Source organism: Bombus pascuorum, chromosome 1 (genome assembly GCF_905332965.1).
Source record: "Bombus pascuorum chromosome 1, iyBomPasc1.1, whole genome shotgun sequence".
Lineage (NCBI taxonomy): Eukaryota > Metazoa > Arthropoda > Insecta > Hymenoptera > Apidae > Bombus > Bombus pascuorum.
Window position 1 is genome coordinate 5,289,184 of NC_083488.1, and position 22,485 is coordinate 5,311,668.

Below are 22,485 nucleotides of genomic sequence, written 5' to 3' on the forward strand. Positions count from 1 at the left end.
GCCGCTAACTATTTTTAAAATGGTAAATTTCATGAAATGCGCGGTTCGTCCAATTAGTCCAGTTCCACGGTTTTGTTCTTAAGATGTCTCGAGGGGTTTTCGAGTAATTTCGATGCAGCAAACGAGATATCGGTTTCGTTCCGACCGTGTTTCTTTTTATCCTCGCTTCTTCTTGTGTAAGAGACACCAGTTAAGCAGTTTAACTTGGAAAGCGCATCTAACGCGACTTCGAAGCGACGTTCCTTTAGATCGGAGAAGAAGATTGTCTCTTTGTGGTTGATTTTTCTATCGGGAGTTTACTAGCTGCCTGCTAGTTGCATATGCCAATCCTTTTGTTTTTCAGGTCGACTGGAATCAATTTTATTTTATGGAACGAAAACCATAACTCCAGTGTAATAGAACACGTTCTTGATCATTCTTACATGTTTGATATATATTTGGTTGCAGAGTTCGCTTGAATACAGTGGAAATCCATTTACCTGAACCAAGCGAAAGTTCGCAAAAAGTTCATACAATAGTAGTTGCAGGCTAGTTCACCAACTTCTACATACTTACTAAATATTTTCGATTCCCATAACGAGAAATCACGTTCGAAGTACGTATTTTAGATTTTCATTCGGATAAGTGCAAGTTCGATAAGCTCGCTTCGAATCAGATTTTAAATTCTCGTTTTAATAACTCAAGTTCGAATAGACTGAGTTCTACGGTACTTTACATTCGTCTTTATCGTATGATTGATCCTGTTCCATATGAAATAAGTAGATTGTAAAATTTTGATTTAATAACCGGTGTTCAGATAAATGAATTCCAATCATTCCATATTCAATGTTCCTAGCATGATCGATCGTCTTGCTCGTCGAAAGAAGTTCGAAATTCTCGTCGAAAATGCAGCAACCAGTGGAACGCTCCAATTTTCCCGTTATCGTACTCGATCCTCGTTATTACGGCGCTTAAATCGATCAAGAAGCTCACAGCTGTAAACGACGTCAAAGGAGTTGGTCGATCGGAGGTGTTCAAAGACGCGAGATGCCTTCGGAAATGCGGAACGCGGCAATATCGAGCACTTAGGCCAGCGAGCTGTGTCTGGATGCGAAGGCAGATGCCGTGGATGATAGTTGGCGTCATTATCAAAGCAGGCCAGGCCTGTCTACATTGCATTATCGTTTCACGCGTGCACGTGGTCGTGTACATAGCATAGAAAGAGGAGAAGCTGAAGGGAATAAACGCGAACGTCGGTTACGTCTGTAGCCATTTAATTGCGAGTCAACGTTACGTTGGATCATAAGGTGGTATCCCATCACCTTCTTTGAAGTCGATCTTCCACATCGTTAGGATCCATTCGTTTTCTTGCTTTCTAGTCGGAAGAATAGCACGACTGCCAACGATGGTTTGAATTACGGTTGGATTTATCAGGTGTGAGCCGAGGAATCATAGAATGGGAAGTTGGATTGCTTTGAAATTGGCTGTGGAACTTGGCATGAGGATCGAACACAGGATTTTTTTTTTTTTTTTTTAGTATTTTTGGAACGTTTGTTCGAGTTATGGAGCAGGTGGGAAGTTGTTTTGAATGGAACAGTTGGAATAAAAATGGAGAAGTGAATAGACTTTTTTAATAGTTTTACAACATCGGTTGAATATTGCTTTGGAATTGATCATGGAACTTACTGCTAGAACGAACATCGAAGGAACACATCTCTTAGTATTTTCGAAATATTTATTTGGCTTGTGGAATACAGCTATTATGTTGTTTCAGCTGGAGTTAGATTGACTGGATTGACTTAAAATTGGCTGTGGACTGTTACTCGAAACGAACGATCGCCGTTGAATCTTTTAGTACTTTGGAAACGTTAGTTTGAATTACGGCGCAGCTATGGAGTTATCTTAAATGGAATATCGGCTAGGATAAAAGTTGAAGAGTGCTGAATTCTTTAGCCATTTTCCAGCATATAGGTTGAATCGACCATAAAGATATTCCGGAACGAAGGTGTTCGAGGGAGAAGTATAGTTTCGAATAAAGTTTCACTAAAATTGAATGCAATATTCTAATTTCAAAGAAGTTTCCGCTTGAGTTTTATACGATATTAAAATTGCGAATTTGATATTCGAATAAATTCGAGACTCGTTCGATGTTTCAAAAGACAAACAAGATTTTCTAACAGCAAGCGCTTTATATTTCCTTTGCGTCCATAGAATCGCGGCACCAAGTATAACTATTGGTAATTGAAGAGAGTGGCACGCGATCCGTGACTACGAGTCTCGTGTTCCTCTATGCAGTTTAACGTCTAGTCAGAGAGAACAACGAGGCATTATACATTTTTCTCGCGAAACGATATACGTTTCTCTCTACCTCGAATCCATTACGTTGCTCTTCTAATCAGATCCATTTCTAAACGTTGTATGATCCACGTTACACGTTGACACGTCGACTGTCACGCGAATCCGATTCATTTTGTTCTGGCAATACACCAAAATGTATAGTATGCCATAGCGTTTAATTTTTGCCAACTGTTATACCTACATTGTATTTACGATCTACTTTTTTGCGACGATATTATCAAAGCCATTCGCATTGTTGAAAATTTATTAGTCCATGACATTTATCTTAATTTAATCGTTCTAAAAAATTTTCAACTGTCAAAGTGTTAAACCGATTTTTTCGCAAAGCGACGAAATTTGTTCGGATATTTCGTATCACCCGAGAGAGCATAACAGGAACGACGTAGAGAGATACTCGTAAAGGAGACCTCGTAACTCGATTTAACTTTAGAATTATCTGAAACTCGTCCCTTAACGCTTCAGTTTCTCCCGGTCCGTAAATGCGAATCCAGAAGTTGGAAATTGGAATTCTCGATTTCCAATCCCTGCATTTCCGCGCCAGCAAATTACCGGTAAATCGTTGCCTTTTCGGCGAATCATCGGTTTTCTCGAACGAAGAATCGGCGATTGAAAATCGACGTGTTCCAAGTTACGTCGAGCTCGTTACTCTCCGCTTCGCGTAATCACGCGCTTCCAACACCGTTAATCTCGCGTCATAACATTCTTCACTAAAAAGTGTATTGACGCAGATTTGTCAATCGCGGCAGCGTTAATGCGATTTCTTTCACAATTTAACGACACCGGCCGCGATCTCGCCGTGGCCTGTCTCTCTTTTCTCTTTCTCGTCTTCGTTCGTTGCTCGGTCTCTGTCCCAACGTCACCGATCGACTAACAATATCCGTATTGCGCGGACAAATACGGTGATGAAACTGATGCTTGCACAAGAGACGTCAAAAAGTACTCGGATGACATTATCGTCGTGGAATCGCGTTCGAAAGAGTCACCTTGATTGCCAACGCCATACGAACTTTTCAACTTTCAATCGCTTTCGCCCTATTTTTCTTTCTCTCGTATTGAAAAATGAATTACGTATTTCAAGCCTTTGAAGCTTTTTCCGTGTTATATCTGAAAATTGGATAGAAAATGGTCCGTGCTCTGGTTCGTTTATTTTAAACGTGTCAAGCTGTTTCGCTTTTGGAAGCACGTACTACTTTGCAAGCGTTTTCTTTTAAGCAAATTGTAAAATTTTATATATATATATATATAGGTAATTTGAAGAATGGTTTTATAGAATAATTTCGGCAATATCTTTTGCCTTTGAAGTTTCCTCTGTTCAATATCGAAAAATTAGATCTGAAACTATAATTTGTCCTGCGAGATGTAACTGTACAAAATATTTGATACTTAAAATTGTAACCATAGAAGATTATCGACCATGATAGAGACGTAAAGTGCATTACTCCAGCACGAAGCTATTTTATAAAAAAATTAAAAAAGGAAAGGGGGAAAATTCGAAAATTTTAACGAAATTAGAGTGCAAAAAGTGAACGTTAAAGTGCTTCTGGCGGAGGAAGAGGATCGAAAAGTGCGGGAGACACGGATGACGAGGTAGAAACGCGTTCCTATAATTGCTCGGCAATCTGATTTTCACTTGTCTTTGCTCGTAGATTACAATTAATGAAATCGTCGATCGTACAGCACGTTGAAGCGACATGACGTCAATCGTATGCTGGCAAAAGGCACTTGCTATCAAGGACACCATAGTCTGCTCCCGATTACTCTCGGTTCCGCCATCTTTTTCCTCTCTCTCTCTCTCTCTCCTTTTCTCCCTTTTTTCCACATTTATCCATAAAAGATAGATCACGAAGCCAACAAATCGCGATATTTTCTCCCTTGACGATCGCAGTTGTACTTATCGTTGTTTCAATACGTTTTGCAATTGAACTTTTTTCCCTCGATGACACGTATACGAAGATTTCCTTTTTTGAAATGACAATTGACGTAAAATTTTATTGACAGTGGAATCCAAGTACTTAGCTTGGAGAGTTACCATTTCTTTTTTTCCCCAATGACAATATCTTTTTCCTTTTTTAAATGGACGTGTTTAATATTATTGTTACCGCTGATTATTTGCTATCGTTCGATAAAACCTATGTTACTCTTGGTCGTACGTTATACAGGAAAATTTGATGGATTTTTCTAAGATACCGCGATTCGATGATATCAACTCGGTGGTTGAGTGTCTTTTTACGTACATCCATCGATTCTTCAAAATGATACTGATATCATCTTTCTAAGGAATAAACCATTTTTCTCCTAGAAATTAAACGACAACCAGTTTCGTTCAAAAAGAGAAAAAATGTAAAAAATATGCCAATTTGTTCCTTCCATCCAGAAGCTCCTTTTTTTATAATAACGAATAGAATCATAAATGTTGGATCTATTTACCGAGACGATCGTCCTGTGTGTGAAGGTATTTTATCGGTAAGAATATGGAAGAACGATAAAAATGTAATATATTTTTGATAATTTCAGGAAAGTCCATATGGCAACTCGTCTTGGAGCAATTCGACGACCTTCTAGTTAAGATTCTTCTATTAGCCGCTATTATTTCTTTTGTACGTATACGTTCTATCCATAAATTATGACATTTTTATTCCAAGTCTATCTATCCCATCGACAGTTCATCGACGCGCGATAAAAATTTTTCTTTCGAATCTCGCGGAAAAATAGCTCCTATCGGTTTTAATTTCACAAAAAGAGCGAAACGATAACATCGGTTACAGCGATTCTGACGTTAACATGGTCTGAGATTGTTTCAAGTACATCGATGACGATGACAGATAGCATCTAGATTGTGATAAAAAGGGTAAAACATTTGTGAAAAATTATCGACACGCTCGAATAGTTAATCGCCAATCGAAATACGTTGGACCGTTTTGTTTTTTTCGAAGGTAAACGTTCGAATGCAAGCGGTTATCGTTTATTTTTAGACGTGACGCGAAACAACGGTAATTAATAAAATCGAAACGGTGTATTATGTTCGTCCGCGGGACGCTTAGTAATTATTAGTTAGCAACGAAGTCGTACTATGTTTACGAGCGGGTTCAAGGCTCACTCATTATAAATACATCTGGTTTCAAAGGTGAAAAAATAGCCTATCGATCTGTCGCCGAGCTACGCAGAGTATAGTTATCCTTACGCACGTGTAGAAGATTCGTAATAGATGTTGCGAACATATCGTCGAGTTTAAGACGTAGAAAGTTATCTGTTAAAACGCGGCGCATGGAAAGAATTTGATTCTCTGGATCTTTCGAGTATTTTAGTTAAGCTATTTTATAGTATAAAACAATAGTAGCACTAATTTTTATTAGTTTTTTTATTATTTCTATCAGTGCTTAAGTGTCATTAACAAAGGAATTGACTGATACACGCTGATCTGGTTAAAATTTTGCACAAATGTTCGTTAGACTTATTTAAGAATTCAGACGTAATTCGTTTGTACCTGTCTTTTTTTCTTTTGTGCATGGATATAAATCATAAAGGCAAGATATCAAAAAATAGTTGAAATAGAAGTTATATTTCGAGATCTATGAATGCGTGCGAAAATTGTTTTGAAAAAATCATCTTTCTATGGAAATTATATAAAAACGTGAGTTCTTCTCAGAACAATTTTCGCACAGATTTATAGATCTCAAGACACGGTATAACTTTTTCTTCGACTACTTTTTGATATCTTTTGTCGTTCACGATTTATTAGCACACATATTAAAGGCTTGATTTTTATTTTAAAATAAAAAAACAGGCACGAACGAATTATGGCCAAATTTTAAGTCTAATGGACACTTGTACAAAATTTCACCAAAATCCGCCTGCATCAGTCACCAGAGTTCCCGTGTAAGTTTTATATTCTTAAAATCCTTTTCTTTTTTTTCAACTATTATTCAATATATACGAGAGCGAAACTATCGGGGAACATTTGAGCTGCAAAATAAAACATACGTATATGGTGATTTAAAATTTCTCAATCAAAAAACTTTCGTTTGTCATTAATAAAAATATTGAACGCGCGATAGACACCGATCGTTGCTGCCGCTAAAAAGAATTTCAATGATTTCGTATAATAAAAACGTCTTGTATAAGCAGATTAGAGAAATGTCGCCGACCTTGTCGTTCCTTCGACCTGTCGATCTTCGTTTCGGCACAATACGACAATAAAAACGTTCTTGATTTCTTTGTTATACATTTTCCTTACTGCCTTTTAGTGATAACAATACTATTCAGAAGCATTTTACATTTACACAATCATATATATCATATATTTTGTATATATCTATAACTTAGGCAGGAAAAATCGCATAATAGAAACCTGGACGAATGTACATTTCTAACGAACGAATTCACGATTTTTCAGGTATTAGCTTTATTTGAGGAGCACGAGGATGCATTCACGGCCTTCGTCGAGCCCTTCGTCATTTTGCTCATTCTCATTGCCAACGCCGTGGTCGGTGTGTGGCAAGAACGTAATGCCGAGTCTGCGATCGAAGCGTTGAAAGAGTACGAGCCTGAGATGGGCAAAGTCCTGCGAATGGACAAAGCCGGCGTCCAGAGGATTCGTGCCAAGGAGATCGTGCCCGGCGACATCGTGGAAGTGTCCGTCGGTGACAAGATCCCGGCCGATATCCGTCTAACCAAGATCTTCTCGACTACCCTCAGGATCGATCAATCTATCCTGACCGGTGAATCTGTCTCGGTAATCAAGCATACGGATCCTGTGCCTGACCCACGTGCCGTCAATCAGGTTCGTGTAGTTGATATAATATTCCTATGGTTTTGGAAACGATAAACATTAAGACTAAAATTTGCTTTTGTGTATTTAGAGTAATATTTAGAATAATCTCTGATGACAAATTTCAATAACGATATTGAGAAATTGACAAGACGCGAAGTCGATCAGTTTGACATCTGAGCATCTAATTGACATCTGAGCTAATTGATCAGACCATAGAAAATTGATAAAACGTTCATAATCTTATTTCTATCTTACTTTTTCCTTCGGTAATAATCTTATTTTCCTTTCGTCACACAGGACAAGAAGAACATCTTGTTCTCCGGTACTAACGTAGCCGCGGGTAAGGCTCGCGGTGTCGTCATTGGAACTGGACTGAACACCGCCATTGGTAAGATCCGTACCGAGATGTCCGAGACCGAGGAGATCAAAACGCCTCTGCAACAGAAATTGGACGAGTTTGGCGAACAATTATCGAAGGTTATCTCCGTGATTTGCGTGGCTGTCTGGGCCATCAACATTGGACACTTTAACGATCCCGCTCATGGTGGATCTTGGATCAAGGGAGCCATCTACTACTTCAAGATCGCCGTTGCCCTAGCTGTAGCCGCCATTCCCGAAGGTTTGCCGGCTGTAATTACCACTTGCTTGGCTTTGGGTACCCGTCGTATGGCGAAGAAGAACGCCATTGTGCGATCCTTGCCATCCGTCGAGACCTTAGGTTGTACCTCTGTCATCTGTTCGGACAAGACTGGTACCTTGACTACCAACCAGATGTCTGTTAGCCGGTAAGTTATGTCGATGGACTATTAGTACGATGTTCGTAATTTTTATGCTGAGTTAGGAATTTTCAAATTTTCATGGTACCAACGTGGCACTAGTCTAACGTTCATAATGATGATTTTGTGGCCAATAATTAATTCTTGTATATTTTTTTCTAAGAATTTATGAATCGTTACAGAATGTTCATCTTCGATAAAATCGAGGGCAACGACAGCAGCTTCCACGAATTCGAGATCACTGGTTCGACCTACGAACCAGTGGGTGAGATTTTCTTGAGAGGCAAGAAGATTCGTGGTCAGGACTACGAAACTCTTCACGAAGTCGGTACGATCTGTATCATGTGCAACGACTCGGCTATCGATTTCAACGAATTCAAACAAGCATTCGAGAAGGTCGGCGAGGCAACTGAGACTGCTCTTATCGTTCTTGCGGAGAAGATCAATCCGTACGGTGTCTCTAAGAGCGGATTGGATAGGCGTAATACGGCCATCGCTGCCAGACAAGACATGGAGACGAAATGGAAGAAAGAATTCACTCTGGAGTTCTCTCGCGATCGTAAATCTATGTCTTCTTACTGTACACCCTTGAAACCAACTAAATTGGGTACTGGACCGAAATTGTTCGTTAAGGGCGCCCCAGAAGGTGTCTTGGACAGGTGCACGCACGCTCGTGTTGGATCTACCAAAGTTCCTCTTACGTCTACCCTGAAAAACCGTATATTGGATCTGACTCGCCAATATGGTACTGGCCGAGACACTCTGCGTTGTCTTGCTCTTGCCACTGCTGATCACCCAATGAAACCTGACGATATGGATCTTGATGACTCCACGAAGTTCTACACGTACGAAAAGGACCTCACCTTCATCGGTGTCGTTGGTATGCTTGACCCACCTCGTAAGGAAGTATTCGACTCGATTGCCAGGTGTCGTGCCGCTGGTATTCGTGTTATTGTCATTACTGGTGACAACAAGGCTACCGCTGAAGCCATCTGTAGACGCATCGGTGTCTTCGGTGAAGATGAAGATACGACCGGAAAGTCATACTCTGGACGTGAATTCGATGATCTTCCTTCGTCGGAACAGAAGGCTGCCTGCGCCAGAGCTCGTCTCTTCTCTCGCGTAGAACCCGCTCACAAATCCAAGATCGTTGAGTTCTTACAAAGCATGAATGAAATTTCGGCTATGGTAGGTTATTTAATCGATGCTGTCTCTATATTGTAAGAAATGTAAGTCGTGATTTTTATCTTCTTTTTTTTTTTTTCTTTTTTTCCCCTTTCTCGATCATAGACTGGTGATGGTGTAAATGATGCGCCTGCTCTGAAAAAAGCCGAGATTGGTATTGCTATGGGATCTGGTACCGCTGTCGCGAAATCTGCCTCTGAGATGGTATTAGCTGACGATAACTTCTCTTCCATTGTCGCCGCTGTTGAGGAAGGTCGTGCCATCTATAACAACATGAAACAGTTCATTCGTTATCTGATTTCTTCCAATATTGGTGAAGTCGTAAGGTTTGTACGGATAAACCAATATGTGTATCAAATATCGACGAAAGAAACGGTAAACTACTTACTGAATTCTTCTTGATAATTATAGTATATTCTTGACTGCCGCCCTTGGTCTTCCCGAAGCTCTGATCCCTGTACAACTTTTGTGGGTCAACTTGGTAACTGACGGTCTTCCAGCTACTGCTCTCGGTTTTAATCCACCTGACTTGGACATTATGAGCAAGGTAACGTTGTCGAGTAAATAAATTGTATTTTTTGAAAATGTAAAAGGAAAGTATAATTATATTTATAATATTATAGCCTCCTCGTAAAGCCGACGAATCTCTCATCTCTGGTTGGTTGTTCTTCCGCTATATGGCTATTGGTGGATATGTAGGTGCTGCGACTGTTGGATCGGCTGCATGGTGGTTCATGTACAGTCCGCATGGACCACAGATGAGCTATTATCAACTGGTAATTATCATATTAGTCGATGCTCTTGATACGTCATCGTAACGATAATTGCCGTGATTTCCAGACTCATCACTTGGCGTGCTTGGGCGGTGGCGATGAATTCAAAGGAGTTAATTGCAAGATCTTCACAGATCCTCATCCCATGACGATGGCTCTGTCTGTACTCGTAACCATTGAAATGTTGAATGCTATGAACAGGTAATACCATACAAACGAATCTCCTCTTGTAAACGTTTAAACTTATATTAATTTCTACTTTACTTTCTTTTTATTTCCTTTCAGTTTATCTGAGAATCAGTCTCTCGTCACTATGCCGCCCTGGTCTAACATGTGGCTCATTGCCTCTATGGCTCTTTCTTTCACACTCCACTTTGTCATCCTTTACATCGACGTCCTTTCGGTATATAAAGATGCAACAAAAAGAACTTCATTTTCTCACTGTTCTTATATGGATGCAATGTAATAACATCAATTATTATTTGTTTTAGTCTGTATTCCAAGTTACTCCTCTAACGGGCGAGGAGTGGGTTACCGTTATGAAGTTCTCCATTCCAGTGGTACTTCTCGACGAAACTCTTAAGTTCATTGCCAGAAAGTTCGCAGATGGTGAGAATCCAATTGACTCAGTGCTTTGGATCGTTCTAATGTGGGCTGTGTTCTTTGGACTATTAAGTATTTGTCCCATATAGAACGTCCGTGAAAACAAACATTTAGTCTAACAGACAGTGTTTTTCCTATGGAAAACATTTTGCAACTGAGTTCTCGGACTTGCAATTGCATTTAAACAAAAACCGAAGTTCTTCCCCGTTGCCCGGGAAGCCTCGAAGATAAGTTATTAATTGAAGTGCGTTTAAGTGAGATTTTAACCAGTTTGACTGTTGTGCATGGTGTTAGTACAACCAATACAGATTTGCCACCAAGGCCCACCATGCCCGCATCACACCGTACCCTGAAGTCGCTCTACAATCATATTACGGGTTTCAGTGGCTTCGAGTGATAAAAAAGAGACCCCGCGCAATCAAAACTATTGTGATTGTTAAATTATTTTCTACGAGTGCCTTTTAAACATTAACTTTCCCTCCCCAACAAAAGAAAAGAAAGAAACGACACCCACCAATGTTTTTTCTAACCTTGATACATTAGTACACCCGTTTCCCTAACCCTGTTGTTGAAACTTATACACATTGCATGATATTTGAGCACAATGCACTTCTAAAACATTAATTTATTCATCAATAGTTTGTGGTAGTACCTTCGATTCTGAGTAGCCTGTATGTTACTGTTTTATACGTACTGCACATCTGACGATGTCTTAGCGTATAAAAGAAATTTCAATATTCCTTTATTCTACTTCTCTTTTTCCATGAATTTCTTTTTAATAATTGGGAAGTAAGCTATTGCAAGTGGAATATCAAAATTTTCTTTAAATTAGTTAAAACATCGACAGAATAGAGTCCTAGAGAGCATGTTGCACGATATTTTGCGGTAGTTCTATTTTTGGGCACTTAACTTTTCTAACGCACAGCAGCACACACATCATATAATTTCGTTTGTTTCATTTTTACTTGGAGAATATCCTTAGACGTTTTATATTTTCCTTCCGTATTTATTTCTAATTTTAATTTTCTCTCACTGTTTATCTATCTAACTCTAGCCGCTTTTGTTGTTGCATGTTCTTAAAACACTTGTTGTTATTCGTTAATCCTTAGCATTTGGAGTGTCTCCTTCGATCAAGACGACAAAACTGGAACTGCCTAACCCGTTGCTGAAATATCAACATAGAGATTGTGCATGAAGTTGAAAAATTAATGGATCTCACCTTTAAACCCGTCTATTAATTATGTCTTCCTTCCCTTGTAGACGAGTAATTGCATGCACAACCGTACTACCGATGGTAAATCCTAACCAAAACAAGAATATTCACCTCGTAGAACAATCACTATCAATGGTTTTCGAATCCTGCTGTGCTTTACCTATTTCCTTGATGATACTCAATCTGTTTAAGGCATTCTTTAATTACTCGATATTTAGCCTGGTACAAGTAAGAGTCAACTTCAACAGTGTACAGGTAAAAAACGAAATTTACGTATATTTTAATCTTTACCGTTGAATTACATTAGCACGGCAGGATCATCCTAACATCTTTGCACTATCATTGCATCCATGCTGTTACCTTCACGTGTACTTTACTGGATGTGATTTGTGTCTAAACAATCGATGCCACGTAATAGATTTGTAATACCACTAATTCACCGGACACGGGCTGCAAAGGCTCGTGCGTATAAAATATAAAAAAAAAAAATAATTCGACATTGATCTATGGTCTTTGACAGTCCGTGTCTCGTCATATTAATGTCCCTCAGGATGGTGGTCTGAACGCGAGAACGCTCGATCAGGAAGTATATCTTTGTTCCTATTAACAACAATTGCTGACAGTTCGAGGCATTGGAATCTCTTCGCTTGACTCTTTCATTGTGGAATTATAGATAAATAGCGAACGATAGTTTTAGCGTATTTGAATAATAAACCATTTCTACGAAAGTACATGCTATCAGATGAATAAAATTGACTTTAATCAATAAGTCGACAAAAGTGGATCACCGCGATGAAAGAGCTGACACCATCACGAACGTTCACTGTCCGATAATCTATTTTTCTCCCCCTCCCCTTTTTTGTACAGAGACGCGATATAGTTTTCACATATAAGAAATTTGTAAAAATGAATGTTACGAATGTTATTTACCCTGGACAGTATAAATGTGTTAGATCAGTTCTTGTCACGTTACAAACGTTGTTCAGTCGAACGTCCAAGAGAACTGCATACATAGCTTTTCCTGTATAAATACTTTCATATCCTCATTGTCATCGTCGTCGTCGTTTTCTTCTTTCTCTTCTTCTAGTTGTTCTTGTTGTTACAATCAACGTAGATAAGAATGCTCGAGCATCGAACGAGATTTCGAGTTCAGATTCGCCATCAGATACCCATGCTATATAATATACACGCGCCACATGCGAAAGCGAAAGATCCGGTGTCGTCACGAGTATACGTGGGCCTTTTTAACGCATCTAACCGCTGTCTCTTAGTCATTTCTCTCATTCGGGATTTTATAAATCGTACCACGTTAGGAAGATACGAGGAAAAAAATAGTGTCATTCGGCCGAGTCGAGTGCCGTGTTTTCATACTTTTTTTTTTTTTTTCTTTTTTGGCGAGCAAACGAAGGCGAAAAATATAAATCGGATAAGCCATTCCTCGACCACGTGCAAACGCAACAAGACTGACGATGTGGCCTCGAGGATCGGTTTGCGTACCTTTTGCGTTCAAAAAAAGACGAGACGATGAGAACGTTCTCTCTTTTTTTCTCCGTTCTCTTTTTTTCTTTGAGTGTCCACCGTTCGTTCGACGCGACGAGTGCATATAATTAATTTAATTCTGCGTGAGACAGCGTCATTCGCAGTGTAACGACTAGTGTAATATATAAATATACATATATGTATATGTATATATATATTAATTACCGGTTAGGGCGCCATACTACTTTGGTATAGACATAATTAAACTTAATCAGACTCATGAAGCAAGGATTCGTAAAGAAACATCGAAAAGACTTGTACGATCCGTTTGTCCACGTGCTTAAGGTGCAGCGCTAGAGCGTGCGCGCACTCTAAACCACGCTTTTATTTTATTTCATACTTTTCCCTCCTTTTTCGACTGTATTCAACTCACTAACTTGTATGTTTTATTCGAAATAACGGAATTTACTTTTTGTACAGCGAGATATGATGAAGTATCGGCACGATTTTCTCCGATAATCTCGTGCCAGACATAGTCGATGAACAAAAAATGAAAGTGTAACGTTATAAATGTATAACTTTTCCTCTTTTTTTCTTTCCCCCTCTTCGAATTTAATTATCGTATCAGCACGGAGATATCAGCGAAGATCATGGTGCCGATACGGTCAGAAAAAGCAAAAAGAAATATTAAAAAGGTGATTGAAAGAAAAAAAAGAAAAGTAGAACGGTCTGACAGCACTTCATCAACGCTCAATAAACATTGACGAGAGAAATTCCGTGCTTTCTTTCGTTCACTCGACGTCTCGAACGTTTGTAAGTACTTGCATATTGTGTGGATTGTGTTCTCTTCATCTTTCACTTTTCCTTTTCTTTTGCTCTTCGTTTACTTCCTCCCTTCTAATTAACTCTCATTGACAAAAGATCCGTGACAAAGAAGACGAGGAGCAGTAGAGAGTGCCATCGATGAAAGTGAAGGCCGATGCAGCGTTGGGCAATTGATCGTACGTTTGAATCGCGATCGGCGCGCACCTTCGAGTATATCTCCTTCGATCGGCGATCGAAAGAGAAATTATTTTGGAATTTGTCAGAAAAAAAAGATACATATATATAAGTATATATATTTTGACCTATCTACCTTCGTAGTATAAATCTTCTCATTCACACCTGAAGAAGATATAACTCGAAACGTATTGATTAACAATTGATTAATAATTTAAAGAAAAAGAACGAATAAAATGCAAGAAATGGAGAGATAAATAAAAAGTTCCACATTTTTTCGCAAGAAGCTTGCCCAACGCTTCAAATAACCTAATCTAGTACGATATAGCTACGATGATGAAACCACGGTCGCATCGTTCGTGCAGGAAGTACCTATTTCTAATGATATAATGAGATAATAATAATATTAATATTAATAATAATAATCATAATAATTAATAACTTATAATAGAGAGTGCGACTACATTGAATGATTTTTTTATGCATACTCTCATCGCCACGGATGCACGTTGTGGCGAGCCACGGTGTGTGATGATCCTAATTAATTAGACCCGGGTATATTCATAGTTTAACGAGTAACCGGGACGAGGTTCGATCTTGTACACAGAAAGAAGTTAATAGTAATATAAAGAATTATAAACGATCGCGAGTTACTCACAGGATCGCTATGAAATAGAACAGTCTATATATATAGATACATATGTATGTGTATATATATATATTATACGTGTATACCAATATTTCGATCGATGATTGCAAATTAAGAAAAAGACAACGTCGATCGATTTATAGGCTACAGATATTTTCATCTGTCGTTAGTAAAAATCGAAAGGTTTATTTAACAGTTTATTTTTATTTATTCATGTACACATACACACAAACACACACATATATACACAGAGAAGTTCGAATCGAGACCGGAAGAACAATTATAAGTGAAAGTATAAATATCGCATCGCGGCTATCATTAATCTCGATACGATGAACTGCGGTCCGATCTAGTGCGTTACTTGTTGTAATAAAAGATAAGAAAAAAAAAAGAAAGAAAGAAAGAAAAACAATGATGTGTTACTCATGCGTGTTCGAAGTTTCATTGATCGGCCTACCACGAGTTAGAAATTACTTGATAAGAATACGGTATATACTTGAGAAGTGGCATCTGCCGCGTGTACGAACATCGAACACTTAATACAATGTGAACTGTAATAAGTGTTTGTCTCCATTCACGCCTGCGACTATTTGTACCTTTTTCTCTCTCATTCATTCACTTCTCCCATTCCCATGATCTGTTTGTATCTTATCCTTTACTGTACTACGACGTCCCGTGCCGTGGTTAATATTGTTAGCGATTTCTGGGTGTACATGGTACTTTTTTTTTTTAAAACATATTTTGTTTCCTCTTTCTAGTACTTTTCTTTCTCTGTTTATTTATTAGGTTTGGATATGAAGGAAATAAAGGTTTTTGATCACTCGAAGTGACTTTCTTAAACTTTATTCCTATATTTTATTCACTCAGTTTCTCGTATTTTCTTTCTCAATTTCTAAATCGAAGTACCGGCAAAACGTTTGTTCGCGGAACGTTTAATGGACACTTGGAGACCTCTACCATTCTTAACTACCGTAACCTGGATCAGAAATTGCTCCAGGATTCCGACTCGCTCCGTTATCGACCGGACGTGCGAGGAATGGTCGAAAGGATGTGAAATTCGCGAGAATTCGCTCGTGGAACCGGAAGCGGACCAGTTCGAAATCGTCATCCGCGACTCGAAGCTCGAACAGTCACAACCATCTCGCGTTATATTATACATCATCATCACCGGCCATTCTGTGTTCCCCTCGGAATTGTTGTTTGAATTTTTTGCATGCTTCCTCTGAACAGATAAAAACACAATTTGAAAATCAAAGACGAACAGAATACCAATTTATAACTGTCCTGTTGGCCTGAATGACAACAAAAAAAAAAGCAATCTACTCCTAATCGAAGAAGTTGACCCCGACACACTTTTCTTTGCTAACTCCTGCCTGCTGATGTGTGAAAACTATTCAGTCACAGAGTAAAAACGTAATGTCCGAGGAGAGATCGCTGCTCCACGCGTGGATCCATCAGGTAACAGTTTTTATTATTTCCATTGTTTCTTCTACTAGTTTATGTATCTTATTATTCCCCGCACCCCTTGAGAAAACGCCACGATACATGACGCGACGTATACGACAATATTCAATTGAAAATGAGTCGAAGAAAAGGAAATAGCGTGAAACGATTCGATCGATTATCCTCGCTTGAAAATGAAAGCGAACTTACGATTTGCTGGCTGTAGGTTTCACCATTTCCCTTTTCTTCCTTGATTCCTGTAGCGAGTCATCTTTTACGGTAAATAATTTTTCGTTTAACGCACTGCGCGTGGATCATGAACTCGAAGGAATATCTTCTACTCGGAATTCGAACGATTCGTATATTATTCGAGAAGCTTAGCTTTTTTAAGTTTAAATTCGACCGTAGGTTTGCAGTTAGTTACAATCGGTCTTTAGCTTCGACGAATTATAAGCGTAAGGTTCGTGTTTCTCGACTTCTTCATTAAACGGGAAAAAGAAAATATTGTCGATAAGAAAAAATTAATAAAATAGATGAAACGATGCTTAGAAGATCCTTCGTACAGCACCAACAAATTGTTCGACGGTTGTTAGAAAATCCCGCGCAATGCGTTGATAGAAGAAGCTTCTACGTAAAACTCGAACGTATATATTCCGATTAGACGATCTATCAGCATTCTTGGTTAAAATTGTTCGAATCGAACTGAATGACGCACAGACCAGAACCGCGTACACAAGAGAGAAAAAAAAGTAAAAAAAAAAAAAGAAAGGGGACAAAAAGTAACATGGACGTTACGGGCCCGGCTGTTAGGATATCCGGTAACCGGGGAACAATGTTCCGACGCGCGTGATTGTTCCCCGTTCACGGTTTCTTGATGATTAATCGAGACTACGTGTGATATGCTTGCAGTGGCACCACCTGTGACGCCGCCGAAATAAAGCTCGGGAACCGCGATAGGACGAAAATCGCCAGCAGTCCGGACACAGAGAAAAAGATCGTCAGAATGGCACTTAAACAACACCCACCCAAGCAACAACAACCCGCAAGCTGACCGATGGGATCGAGCCGAAAACAGAGATCTTATGAGACACCATCGACACGTTATACACCGACACACGCATATGTACACACATACATACACCAACCACACACACAATGCTATACAGTCGTATACATATAGAAAAAGAACAGACAAAACGGAAACTACGAAACGACGGGGCGCGTTCTTCGCTTTCGTTAAACAAACCGATTCTGTATCATTGGTAGAACGAGTATGGCGAGTTTCAGGGAAATTTCATAGCAAGCGTAGACGAGGTCCGAGTGCCTGGGTTTGGGTGTTAATTTCGTTGGCTGTTCTCTCGGTGCGTTGACACGTTTGCCATCGGTGATTTTCTGTGTTGCTCGCCTTCCCCCGTTTTCAATGAAAAAGACGCTAATTAAATATGTAATAAAGGAAAAGACAAGATGTATATCGTTGAACGTGTCGATATTTCAACAGTCTAGCAGTCCGATAAGAAGTTTACAAATTGTATATTAATAAAATATGTTTGAAATATGTCTTCTATCTATAGACAAAAAAAAAAACTGATCGAACACTTCGCTATACTCGTTCCACCGATTATGCTCAATATAGTGATCGCGCCCTAATAGAGGGGTGTTTAGAGTCAGACAGACAGAGAGGGAGAAAGAAAGAAAGAAAGAGAGAGAGAGAAAGAGAGGAGGAGAAAAAATTCACATTCGAAGAGACAAAGGGGGTACTCGTCATCCACGACAGTGCGAAAAATGATCGAGGAAGTTTGAGGTAAAGAAAGAACGAAAAAAACAGAAAAGAAGGGATACGATCGATCACAGCTTCAGGCTCAGCCTTCGAGATATCAACGAACGTCTAATCGGAGCAGCTTGCCAAGTTTTTCACGGTCGATCCGCACGAGAGATCGAAGGATCGACGAGCAAGTTGAAAAGTCTTCGCGACACGGTGTAGGAAAAGAATCGAACTAATCGATATGTGCCTGTGTTATTATGTTGCAGCAAACGAAGCGGTTGTCGACAAGTGGGGTTAGGCTTGTCTCGTCGTGCTCCGTCGGCAACAGAATTCCTCTGCCAAGCACGAACCAGAAAACAAACCATACACGCGCGTACACACACACATATACCAAAAAAGAAAAATCAATATTAATAATAATGATATAACACTGTAACGAAAAGCTAGGTGAAAAGGAGACGCGGAAGAGAAGCAAGCACGGCCGAAAGCGAAGACACGAAACAGTGGAACCGGAGTGGAAGCGGAGAGGAACCAGACTGGAGCCGTGCGAGAAATTCCAAAATTCCAACACTTTCAGGGAAAGTCGAAAGAAATTCCAGAGAAATTCGCGCGAACGTTACGACGATGTGATAATCACGAGTGAGAACGAAAGATAAACGAAAGGAGAAAGATTAAAAATTCGAATGATTTTTGGGTAAAGATACGATCTGCTGTAACGTTAGAGCGGCTGGACTGCGTCGGTAATGCAGGGAGGAGCTGAGATAGATCGCTCTCTATTATCATTTTACACCTACTCCGATTTCCTGGCTGGCTACCGTGTCACGCACTGCCGCTGCTTTTCCGTTTCATCGTCTTCTGGTCCTGGCAGGGGTTTTGTTCGCGTGTTTCCTATTCTTTGTACAGGGAATGTATATGTACATAATATACCGTGTCGTATCGTGTCGTCGGTGACAAGCCGAAACGCCGCGAAGAGTAAATGAAGAGATTGAAAATCGCGGTTTCTGATGAAGAGTAGATAACAAAAAATGAATGGAAAGGGGAAAAAAATCTTTTTACGTTTTATCTAGAGCAATATGCTGATTTAAATCTTTCGACCGACAGTATGGTTGTTTCTTTTTTTTTTTTAGAGTCGCGTAACGATGAAATGGTGGATGGTATAACCATCGACTTTTCGTTATCATTAATTCTATAACTTCTTTAACGTCGGTAGAATTCATTGTAGTGTTAGTTGGTAGAGTTTCTTATCTTTAAAGGAGCTACGTTTTCTTCAATTAATTAGCAAACTAACTGCAGAATCATTGATATCTTTCTTTTTTAAAATTAAGTAAGGAACTTATTACCGGATCTATTTATTTCACATTTCTAGCGCATTCTCCTTACAAACAACTTTCTTTTTTTCCTTTTCTTGTTCTTTCTCTCTTCTCCTGGCTTCTTTTTTTCTTCTATCCATTCCTTCTTCTTTCTCGATCTTTCTTCTCTCTGTCTCTTTTTCTCTGTCTCTCTTTCTCTGTCTCTCTTTCTCTGTCTCCCTCTCTTTCTCTCTCTCCCTCTCTCTCTCTCTCTCTCTCTCTCATAACTTCCACGCGTTTCTTTTCTCTAATCGTGTCTTCTTATCGCTATCCTCAAAGACACTCTATATTTTCTACTGAAAAGAGACATACCTGTGCATCATCCTGGAAAGACTTTTTCCCTTGAAATGTATTCAAGGTTCCTATCTGAAAAATACTCCAATAACCACGAAACGCTCCAACGGACACCGTCGAACGTCTAGCAGAACGCTTGAAACGCGATGAAACGCGCGTTTCCGCTATGATGATCGTCACGATGATTCTAGTTCTCAGCCACCGAGGATGTCGTTGTCAACGTCACCGAGTTCACAGTTCTTTCCGTTCCGATTGTCGTACCTCGAGGAACACGCTCGAGCGATTTTCGGCGAGAGACACAGCGATCGAGGTGAAGAAAACCGGGACGTCGATTGTCGAAAGTTACAGAAGGAACTTCGTCGTTGAAAATTCTGTCGAAGCTCGGTTCCAGGATGGAATTCGCAATGGCGTCGTAGGGTAACAAATAACGACGAAGGCGACAACCGGCGGCGGAAACGCGGTGGGAAAGCAGCGAGAATCGACGATGCGTTACCTCCCTTCTGTCGTTGGATCGTGTGGTACACGTTTTTAGGACGAGTGAAAATAATAAAAATGGTATATCCTGATCGGTGACGTAACTTTCAACGGAGGCTTCCGGCGTAACGATCGTCGTTTCCATTAAAACGACGATGGATCGATACCACCTACTCGGAGGGTGTAACGATCGCGGAAGCCTCCTGACGCTCACGAAACTTACGCCACTGGAGAGAAGAATTTAAGAAGAATTGTTAATAATAACGATGTTAAAACATACACAAAACACACACAGAAAAAAAAAGAAGGAAAAAAATCGATGAAGCTCGCGAGATATAATTATTGTACATAAAAAGAGTAATGAAAGGATACGTTGTCACGCGCGATATTTAGAGAGAAATTGATTATTATTATATATATATATTATGATTAAGAGACATTAAATATATATATACATATATTTTTCTTCGTGAAGAAAGCGCACAGACAGTCGCAGACCCGAGCGATCTCTCGGACAATCGAATGGACGCCTCTCGAGCGAGAAGGATTCGAATCGACAGAAACGAAGAAAACCCGGATCCCCTGTGCTTTTTCTTTCTCAGCTTCGTTTCCTGATTTTCTTTTTCTTCTTTCGAGTTTATTTGGTTTAATATTAAGATGGAATTAACTGCCTGTGAATATTTCTGATTGTTAGGAGAGAAAAAAAAACAAAGAAATTATCTTTCTTTTACCTGGATTCCTTTTTTCTCTCCATCTGCTTCCTGTTTCTTATCATCGATATCGATGGAAGATGTTGCCACCCGACGAGTTACTCTCGCTTCCTCTTGTCCGTTTTCGTTCTGTTCTTGTTTCTTCTTGCTTGAGACCCTTGCTCGTAGCTAATACATCAGACGGTTCGATGAAACGATCAGTCGATTCCTACGAATCTTGGCGAGAACACGAACGCAACGAGAAATTCGATTCGGTTACTTTCACTGTCTGTGCTAGGAAGACAATGACTCGTGGCTTGTTGGCAAGATTTTTTACTCGACATCCTACAAAGAAGTAACAATCCAGCTGGCAAAGCTACATTCTGATAAAAAATTCATTATCTTTAGAATTAGAAATATGGAACTTCGTTCTTGTACCCACGAGATCAGTTTAAACGTCTGATTTTCGAATTAACGAGCAGCAGGCATCGTGTATCGTTCGTCTAGAAATCGTCCGAATTTTACACACTGTTCGCTGCTAATAAATTACGTGGCAATAATTACATATTTTCGAAAATTGCCTTCGACGCGTTGAACGCGCAACCAATTTCGCTTTGCCTTCCATTTAGCGCGTAAACGCGGAATACGCGCCAGTGTACGAACAAAAGACGAAAGTTTACATACATAACGTTTAGCGTGTTAAGGCTAAGTAGCTGCGCATTTTTGCCCGATAGCGTAATTTTCAAAAGCGTGTTCGAATTGGGCGACGCACCGATCCACAGCTAACCGATGACCCAACCAACCACTGAGTCATCCGTAAACGAAAACGTTGGAACGCGCAACGATATCGTTTTCAGTAAATAGTGACACTTTTGATCTCAAGTTTTTCCATCGTGTAAGCTCGTTTCTAAGCTGCTCTTCCGCGTTCTCTGCCTCTTAACATCTATTTTCCACGTATCGCCACTTCTCCCAATTTTTCAATCTATCTTCTAAACCACTGGTTCAAGCTTTACGCAAAGTTTTAGAAAATTTTTAATAAGAAACGATAGTTATCTTGTCAAATTTAATAAGTTTAGTATATTATCACAGTAATTATCGAAAGACGAATATAACAAGAGAATCGAAGATGGAAGAATCGTAATTTCTTCAAGGAAGAAAGGAAAAGACAACGGTGGTATGCCAGCGAAACGGACATCGTTTTGGTCCATTGTTAAACGAAAGGACGTTGCCTAATCGTTCTCGCTCGAGGTCGCAGTACACGTCGAGAAATTTCGTTGTATTCTTCTGAAAACGGCGGCAAGCCTTGCGTTATTTTTAATGTTGTACGTGAACAGCTCTGTACGAATAAAGGTTTGGAAGTAACGGAGCGAACGGTCTACGCTGATCCCGCTTCTTTTCAGCAAATGGCGAAGAAATTGGACGACGATTTGCCGGGACAATCGACAGTGTGTCGAACGGAGACGCTCTAAATCGACGCTACTCTTCGGTAATTTTCCGAGTTTCTTAGAGTGCAATCTCTGTACAAATGTTTGCGTCCAAATATTGTGAAACTTCTTTATCTACAATTCTCAAGATTCGCGAGTTTATTTTTGAGATTTTGGTTTGGCCAATACCATTGTTTAGTATGATCGTTTGAGATGGTTAAAATTGCACAGAGACATGGAGGGAGAGTGAAATACCGAGGACATC

The 22,485-nt window shown here is 39.6% G+C and overlaps 1 protein-coding gene across 5 annotated transcripts in view; it reads left to right on the top strand.

The window, feature by feature from the left end:
* LOC132910182 (calcium-transporting ATPase sarcoplasmic/endoplasmic reticulum type) overlaps positions 1-22,163 on the top strand; it is a 55,846-nt gene extending 33,683 nt beyond the window's left edge. For 3 of the 5 annotated variants that reach the window (XR_009658722.1, XR_009658723.1, XR_009658709.1), the window contains exons 4-15: positions 4,852-4,934; positions 6,731-7,117; positions 7,406-7,893; positions 8,067-9,072; positions 9,175-9,395; positions 9,481-9,616; positions 9,693-9,845; positions 9,910-10,043; positions 10,128-10,245; positions 10,334-10,451; positions 11,555-16,243; positions 17,138-22,163. Coding sequence is in view for 2 of the 5 variants with exons in the window: in XM_060965868.1 (XP_060821851.1) it covers positions 4,852-4,934; positions 6,731-7,117; positions 7,406-7,893; positions 8,067-9,072; positions 9,175-9,395; positions 9,481-9,616; positions 9,693-9,845; positions 9,910-10,043; positions 10,128-10,245; positions 10,334-10,534 (2,927 nt within the window). In the remaining 3 variants the exon portion in view is untranslated. Of the gene's footprint in view, positions 1-4,851; positions 4,935-6,730; positions 7,118-7,405; positions 7,894-8,066; positions 9,073-9,174; positions 9,396-9,480; positions 9,617-9,692; positions 9,846-9,909; positions 10,044-10,127; positions 10,246-10,333; positions 10,955-11,554; positions 16,244-17,137 lie in introns of those variants that run through there. The other 2 variants (XM_060965956.1, XM_060965868.1) reach the window with 2 other exon arrangements.
* The last annotated feature ends 322 nt before the right edge of the window (positions 22,164-22,485 follow it).